Raw genomic sequence first — 9,234 nt, 5'->3', positions numbered from 1 at the left:
CATGCACATTGCTTGAGCACTGTCGGAGTCAGGAACATAGCCTTGCATAGATTTACCATGTGGTCGACGATTGTGAATGGCAAATTATGTTCACAGATGAAGCATACCATCAAAATCATTGCTAAAGCAACACTCCCGCCATGCTGTAAAGGAACTCCATTGTCCTCTTGCTCCATCTGCTCTCTCCGTTGTGTAAGAGCTTCTTCATTGCAGCATGAACCTGTGTGCGCTATTAATGAAAATCAATAAAACATCATATGGATGAGGTAAAAATCGGTAATAACAAACATTGTGTATAAATCCAAGAAATAACAGCAATAATAAATACCAAGATTATATTGCAACCTCCCTCAAGAATGCATACAAACTGCACCAAATTTGTGCATCATATTTTAATTTTATGGATTTGTAAACCAGTACGATTTTTGGAATATACATTGCCTTATGTCGCTTGATAGTTGTTAAGTCAGCATTAAATTCCTTGTGACAAGTACTGCATTTAGCTTTAGTTTCGTCATCTTCAACTCGAGCTAGCCAGGGTTTGAATTCCTCTTTGGTCAGCCATTCGTCCCTAAGTTTCCTTTTAGCTGCCATGCCAACCTGTTATTAGATATTGTTTTCCAAGAAATCCGATAAGCTTTATTACTTCTCTCTCTTTCTCTTTCAACAAACTAGAACATTCTTGATTCTGATTTAATAGAAAGCTTCAATGATTTGCAGACGACGCAATACGAGGAAAATGGATCTACATAGGTATTTATATCAACGAAATGAGTTATTTTTTTACATATTTATATATATTCATTTTCAGTAGAAAAAAAAAAAAAAAAAAAAAAAAAAAAAAAAAACACACTTAAGGCTAGAACTAACCTTACACAAGAGTAGCGTTGTATTTTGGTTTCAGCAAAATCTTGAAGCGGTTTCAAAGAGCCTCTGGATGGAAGACAAGTGTGTCTTCAAGTGACTTCGATGACTTGGTTAAGTTATATCATCAAGTTGTACTATTTCACTTACAGATTTAGGATGCATTAAGCAATACCAAATCTTTGAATAATATTTTTTTTCTTTGAAGAGGATAATAAAAAATAAGGTATATATGAACATTTTATTATAACTATTATATCTTCATCCTCCATGAGTCAGCATTTCTGTGAATACGTAACTTTATATAATTAACCCAAAATATGAGTGCAAAAGCATTATGGATACTAATGTACTAAGAATATACAGTATGACATTTACATAGGGAATGCAACCTTGACAAGGCATGTGGAATTTTTGAGGAATATCTGTAGAATGTGTCTATGCTGTGTCCATATGGCGACAAATTGGCATCTAGAAAGCCACACTTCTTGCCAGATATGACTAGAAAACAGCAAAAAACGGCAACAACTGGGCAGACTACAGTACTTGAGGAGGTGATTTAACGTACTGCTTTACTGCTGGTGAGGACACACCAACCCACTCACTCTCTGCCTTACGTCGCTCGCCTCCGATTTTACCTCGGCTCGGGGAGAAATAAGCATTCATGTTAACTGCCGCCGACAAAGGACTCAACAACAAGTTCTCTGGTCTGAGAAGTTGCAGTACCGTAATGCTTACGGGTCCTTTCTCCCGGTATATTTAAATAATAATAATTCAAACTTACCATTTGGGGACACTCCTATCAAACAAGAAACATTTAATGAATGTTAAATAAATCAAACTAAAAATGACAATATACTATCAAGAACACTTGAAAAGCAAAAAAAAAAATTAAGTGATACGAACAAAACAAGTAATATGGGTGAATGGTCAATGAAGCTTCTAGATGAAAACGGATATGAAAAACGGATGCTGTATGAAAATAATTAAGGGAATGTCCTTATGCATGACCAAAGAAATGCTAGAGAAAAAAAAAAAGGATAGAAAAACTAAAACAAGACAGCCTTACAGACATAACATTAAGCGGTCTAAACATACTTAGGATTAAGTACCGGTAGTGTTTTAACTGTCGTTACGAAATAACTCTAAGACCAAGAGTACCATCTACTAACATCGGCTCTCGTTTCGATGCCGCTTACCACGCACAATTACTTTTTCATTATTCTTGCCAAAAATCCCACTACAACGGCTAATCAAAGAACCATCTTTGTTTCTACCAGCAAGATCATTGCCTATTATACAATTTACACCTTTAACGGGTAATGCCTCTACAATAACTAAATTGCATTTACCTTTAAAGTATACTGAATCAAGATCGACTGTCCTGGCACGAGAAGAAATCTGTAGGACGACTTGCAAAGGGCACGGTGTAAGTCACGACGAGAACCATCCGATACCCCAGCAACAGAAAATGACGAGGACGTGGACTTGCGGTTTCTTCTGACGAAGGACTGGCAGGACTACAGGTTACTTGAGGAGTGATTACGTACCGCTTACTGCTGGTGAGGACACACCAACCCACTCACTCTCTGCCTTACGCTGCTCGCCTCCGATTTTACCTCGGTTCGGGGAGAAATAAGCATTCATGTTAACTGCCGCCGACGAAGGACTCAACATCTACTTCTCTTGTCTGAGAGGTTACAGTACCGTAATGCTTACGGGTTCTTTCTCCCGGTATAATTAAATAATAATAATAATTCAAACTTATCATTTGGTGACAATACTTATCCATTTTTTCCCTTTCTTTCTCTTCAACTTTGGTGTCCCATGGTATTGCGACATCAATGAGTGATACTTTCTTCTTGATTTTGTCAATCAACGTCACGTCTGGTCTATTTGCACGTATCACCCTATCTGTTCTGATACCATAGTCCCAGAGGATCTTTGCCTGATCGTTTTCTATCACTCCTTTAGGTTAGTGCTCGTACCACTTATTACTGCAAGGTAGCTGATGTTTCTTGCATAGACTCCAGTGGAGGGCTTTTGGTACTGTATCATGCCTCTATTTGTATTGTTTCTGTGCAAGCGCCTGACATTCGCTTGCTATGTGGTTTATGGTCTCATTTTTCGTATTGCACTTCCTACATATGGGAGAGATGTTATTTCCGTCTATCGTTCTTTGAACATATCTGGTTCTTAGGGCCTGATCTTGTGCCGCTGTTATCATTCCTTCAGTTTCCTTCTTGAGCTCTCCCCTCTGTAACCATTGCCATGTGTCATTGCTGGCCAGTTCTTCAGTTTGTCTCATGTATTATTATTATTATTATTATTATTATTATTATTATTATTATTATTATTATTATTATTATTATTGATTCTAGCAATGGAGGAAGTCCTATCACTATTAGTTCCTAGTTAATACATTATAAAATCATAATTGTTTAATACAATTTGAAGCATGCTCTCATTTCGATGTTATACAAACAATCAAAACCAAAAATGCAAATTTAAAGTAATATATAGAACAGCTTGAGTAGCCAAAGCAGGTTTTAGGTTTCACGACCAAGTAATTATATTCCAATCTCAATAATATCTATAACAGATTTTTCATATTCCTGAGACCTCTCTTCTCTTCAATCACTCGAATAGTAAGGCTCAATTGTGACTTGGGTGTTTTTTGTGTGTGAAACAGACTTGTCCTTCAAACTGTGAAAAATTCCGTCTATTAGCGAACAATCTCTCACTATGCATGGAAAATGGCCATAGATGGACATTTGACTGTAAAATGGCCATGATGCATCAGCCCAAAAAAGGCCCGACTATATATATATATATATATATATATATATATATATATATATATATATATATATATATATATATATATGTGTGTGTGTGTGTGTGTGTGTGTGTGTGTGTGTATGTGTATGTGTGTGTTACCAGTAAGATGTCCAGATTTATATTCACAAGAGAAGACAAATGCCATTTTTATTTTAACCGTGAATCCCATCGATGGGATTCACTCCAGTGACGTGAACAATGTACGTGAAGGTTAGATGAAGCTCTGTGGTCGCAACCAAGATGGAACTGAGAACTGGAAGGTTAATTTTCTTTGGATATCAAAAGATCAAAGGAGGTTTCCAGGATGTTTGAAAAAAACACAAACAATAAAGATGAAAGGTAGTAATTCATCACTTATATAAAACAGTGTACTTAGTATTACTGTTCGGATGGTGTACCTAATGTATTAAGTCCCTGCACCATCAGATAAGTCATCAAAAACCTCAATTTACAATAGTAGGATTGAAATCAAGACAACTCATGGTTCTCGTGTGAAAATGCTGACTGAATTACAAGACCCAACCTCTCAATGGATCTGGACTAATGTAAGGACCCCTCACTGAGCAGGGACTATCCTGTTGACACAGTGGGTTTCCCTCCAGCCTGGCAGCTTCTTAAACATTCTAGCAGAGGCGTCATTATAGTAGAACACAACTCCAAGAGGAAAATACCCCTCGGACATCTGGAGTCGACCCATCACCTCGACGAGGAGACTTCCCAGGCCTCGCCTCCTGTACTTAACATCAGTCCACAACCAGCCCACAGTACCGTGAGGGGTAGAGCCTACCTGCGCAATTGGTGTTGCTTTTTCTTCTGCAAAACTGATGTCATTTAAATCAATGACCTTCTCCTCTACAACATCTGGGTCTAAGTAAATTCCCAGCATTGGCAAGTTTTCCGCTCCAAGCTACAAGTAAGGTCTAGAGGAGCGTCCTTCCAGTATCCATTATTTTCCAGCATTTTCTGGACGCCTGCCCTCCCCAGTCTCTGGACCTTCATACCTGCTGGACATCTGTTTCAGAGAAAGTAAGACCACTCAGATTGCTTACAAAAACAGGGAAAGATGAGGGATGAATGTTTTATTGGTCAGCACCTAAATCCTATGAGGGCTCTTCTCTCTTGGCTCTGCCTTTTATTATTATTATTATTATTATTATTATTATTATTATTATTATTATTATTATTATTATTACAGGGACAGTGACTACTTCATAAAGACTTCTCAATCAGTTTAATTCGAATATCTTTAAACTTGAATGATTCATTTATAAAATCTAAGTTGTCAAGCTAAACATAAGACAATGAAAAGGTGTTGGAGTGTTTGGAGAGAAAGATAGTAGGCCACCCCACAGCTGTCCAATAGAGTATAGGCAGAGGTGTTGGACAGTACCCCTAAGGAGGGAAGCAGAAAGGGAGGTAAGGTAAAAGGCTAAATAATGGGTACAGCCAAGGGGCCAAGGAAATATTGCTAACTCCCTTTATGGGGATATTATGAAACTTCCTTTAATTCTATTTTGGATGCGAAAGGGGTGCTCTTCATATACTTATATCTTGTGTGATTTCTGTCTGATTTTATTCATAATCCTTTTCTCAAGCCCTTAATCGCTGATTTTCTTCCTTTCTAAGGGTTTTAATTTTATCTTATTTCTCATCTACTTATCTCACTAACTGTTCCTTCCCGCTTGTCAGATGAAAAAGTCTCCACATCTTTCAAGCTCCCAGTTTACATTTGTCTGTCTGTAGCTTACTCGTTTGTAATAAGTTACATTCTTCCTAATTACCTCCTGATACAAAAATCAGAATATGTTTAATCTATCTTATGCATTGTCTCCATTTTCTTTGTAAATGTCAGTAGCGAGAGTTGAACAGACTTCATATACAACTTGTACAGCTTATTCTGTCTCCCTGAAATTCCCCCATTTGTCGTAACTGTTAAGTGAGTAATAGTGGGCTAAAAAAATGCTGTTTGTTAAGAACAGTGGCACTAAAAGTTCCTTGCGAGATTTCTTCACCCCAGTTGCTCCAACACATGCTTTTTAATATTTGATTGATTCTATAATTGTAATTTAACATCATCTGCCCAATTTCTCTAACTTTAATTAGATCTTTACACTGCTCACTGTCAATGAAATTGTTCAATCTAGAAAGATTATTATATTGTCCTGTTAAACTACTTCAAAATAGCAAAAATTAAAAGGGAGAGTAGAGTCATCCCACGGAGTACATACCTCAGAGGACTTTCTTGTCGAGTTTCATAGGCGTAACATGAATCCTGGTTTTTCTGTAGTCGCCTCTCAAGAATTTCTTGAATTGTCCCAAGTACTGCATCTACTTGGTAGTTTGATATGAAGTAGATATTGACTGGTAGCTCTTTAACTATATCCAAGAAATGACTGCCCTTCATTACTTTGATGAGCAGAGCAACCTCTTCCTCTCTGCAATATATGCTCATATTCTTCCACTGAAAAAAATATATAAATTAATAGAGACAAGGGACATAGGAACTTGCGATATAGTTCACTGGTAATATTCACCAAATCTTGTATTGCATGTTGGGCAATGCTGTTGTGAAAGAAGCTTTCCTCTCTCTGGTTGAATTAAAACCAAAAATGATAGTATGCTAAAGTCAGTTTCAGCTATTTACACTCTGAAATTGGTCTTCTACCCAGTTCGTTTATGTTCAGACCCCTAGTAAGAAAACTCCTTCTTCACTTCAGACTTGATGCCAAGAGTCAAAAGCATGTAGTAAACATCAACCTACAAATGTCATTTGATATCAAATTCGCCCAATTTCGGAATAAACTCTGAAGGAGATTTTGTAAGTTATAAGCAATCTGTCACCAAGTGGACTTACCACTTATCAAATCCCTTTTCTGTGTTTAGTCTGTGGTTAAATGGATTTGATAATAAATGACATTTGTAGCTTAGTGTTTGTGAGCATAAAAAACGTCTCAGTGTACTTGAGAAAAATTCATAAAAAAATCACTTACTCCACTCTAAGTCCTCACGTGACACGTAACCATATAATAGGGACCTTGGATATATTTTAAGATATTGTCCTTAAATGTCCTCGTTGTACAATTACCGCTTGTCTTGCAAGACCAGAAAGATGACGTCAACATTTGATCAGTTATAGATATTTCTAAAGAACTCCACTGAGCATTACAGCAAAGTTTCATGTGGAATTACAGCAGTCCCACATATTGTTTTTTTCACTTCCTGCACTAGCGATACAGTCCTTAATGGTAATCTGTTATAAAAACAGATATTTCCCCTTACCTCAATCAGTGACCTCGAAATGATGATATGTGACTCAAGGTAATTCCTTGGCACGTAGATCTCGTACTGGAAGCAAGCGTTCAGTTCCCTGGCGGTCAGTAGCAAAGTGTTGTACATCTGCCAGTGAACACTAAGTTTAAAATATTTATTCTTATTGGTATTGATAATGTGGCTCTCCATGTAGCAAGCCATATAGCAGTAATGTTTATTCATACTAACAAGAAAATTGTGACATTTGCTTTATTATTCATTCATAGCAATATTTTAGAAATCGACTTACAAGCTTATAGACATACTTGACTCCAGCCAGACAAAAAAAAAAAGATTTAGGGAAATAAATGACAGACCTATATCTTAGCTGACTAAGAACCTTAATTCATTAACACCAGAAAAGGATCCACCTCATACTTCTGTGCAATAGGGGTAGTTGTCCTTTATTCTAGCAGCAAGGGCCAACAACTCTTCCTTTTCCAGAACTTGACGAAGCTGAGAACCGACTTCCTCGCGGTTCATGATCGGTGCTTTGGTCCTCCTCCCTGATAAGCATACAGTTTTTTCAAAGATTTTGTTTCATTAGAAAGTGAAATACTGTTTTGATTATCTATAGTAAAATCTTCTAAGAAAAGGAAAAATACACAGACAAAATCATAACACCTCACATGGATAATTTAAGAGAGATCACACAAATATTAGGCCCCTCCAATCCTTTTATCTGCACTTATCCGAATATACTTGGGAAATCTTTAATTAACGTTCAGCAGGAAGCAGTTTCCAAAGACATAGGTGTTTATGAGATCCCCTGTAAGATTGTGATAAGTTATGCCATGGTTTCACTGGAATATCTCTCTTGGAAAGATTAACTCAGCATAAACGATCAGTTAGATATGGACAACATAGTTCGGCAATTTTCCATCATCTAAACACGAACCATACCATGGATTAGAACTCATCCCGAATTTTATACAAGAGCAGCTGTTGATACAAATGTCAGATGGTAGAATCTTCACTGGTAAAACAAGATAATAGGATAAACCCTTCCAATAAAGCCAGGAACTCTGACCAGATAGACAAGATTAAGACAAGTAAAAGAACCAACAGCGGCTTAGCGGTGACCCCAGCCATCACCTAAGGCCATATTTCCTACTCTATATTTCGCTGTCATTCACAGCTTCATAAGGATGGAAGTGAGTCCACCGAAAAATAGTCCTTAGCGTGAAACCAGTGTTTTAATGGGTCTTTTATACTTGAGATGTATATGCATATATATATATATATATATATATATATATAGATATATATATACAAACGGAATGCGACTGCAATTAACGTTATCATCATAACCTCTTATCCTTCCCCCCAATCCCCAATTTTTCCCCCCCCCTCTCTCTCTCTCCTCTCTCTCTCTTCTCTCTCTCTCTCTCTCTCTCATCAATCAAATGACACTTACTTCAAAGAAATTTCAGAATGTTTAGAGCATAACTCCCTGCCTTGCAAGTTTTACGTTGTTGATTTTTATATTTGTTCTGATAACCAACACCAGCACAAAATATGAACATTTGTTATCTGTAAACAAACCTTTATACAACGAACAAACTCGAAAGTTCCAACACTAGCAGAGCCACTCACTCCTTTGCACTGATCCACCGATGTATTTCTGGAGACTGAGGTAAGAACCGCAATACTTGTAGAGCCTCGAAGATGCCTGAGCCTATTTATTTTAACGCCCAGATGAATGTTACTGAGTAAATTGTGTCCTATCAGTGCCTTACACGTCACATTCCTTTACAGCTGTTTTGCGCATACGTGCATGACTCATTAGTCATCGGCGTTTTGAAAGACTTCGAGAGGCTAATAGTTCACTGTGACTATTGCACTGACGTATGAATCTTGTGGAGAAGTTGGTCCTGTATGTTTTGTATTTCCTATATGGTCCCTTGGAAGATGCATATAAAAGATTTTTACATGAAAATGGAAGGATATACAAAGACTTTCAGCTTTCATACCAAAGTCATCTTCAGGGTACTAACCCCTTTAAAATAAAAACTTACACAAAAAAGTAATAAAAAAAATTATAAAAGAGCAGCACTAACTTCAGTATCATCCATAAATACTGAAAGTATTCGATACACTCTTGAGAAATGTATTCCAAGCACGCCTTTCCCTTCATTGTTAACAAGCTTGTCGACTGTAGAGCGTTCAAATGATTTCAAGGCAACTGCCTCTCCTGTGCAATCTATAGGTCGTTGGACA

The 9,234-nt window shown here is 37.2% G+C and overlaps 1 protein-coding gene across 1 annotated transcript; it reads right to left on the bottom strand.

The window, feature by feature from the left end:
• Positions 1-3,782: 3,782 nt before the first annotated feature.
• On the bottom strand, positions 3,783-8,680 carry LOC135222149 (uncharacterized). Its single transcript, XM_064260318.1, has 5 exons — positions 8,611-8,680; positions 7,393-7,520; positions 6,985-7,101; positions 5,934-6,166; positions 3,783-4,717 (listed from the first exon to the last, which is right to left on the bottom strand). Exons 2-5 carry the CDS (start codon positions 7,495-7,497, stop codon positions 4,573-4,575), a joined length of 600 nt encoding a protein of 199 aa, XP_064116388.1. The 5' UTR covers positions 7,498-7,520; positions 8,611-8,680; the 3' UTR covers positions 3,783-4,572.
• Positions 8,681-9,234: the final 554 nt, after the last annotated feature.

This window comes from Macrobrachium nipponense, chromosome 3, assembly GCF_015104395.2.
Source record: "Macrobrachium nipponense isolate FS-2020 chromosome 3, ASM1510439v2, whole genome shotgun sequence".
NCBI lineage: Eukaryota > Metazoa > Arthropoda > Malacostraca > Decapoda > Palaemonidae > Macrobrachium > Macrobrachium nipponense.
Note: the sequence above shows the minus strand (reverse complement) of the source record. Positions and strands in the feature narration are given on the sequence as shown.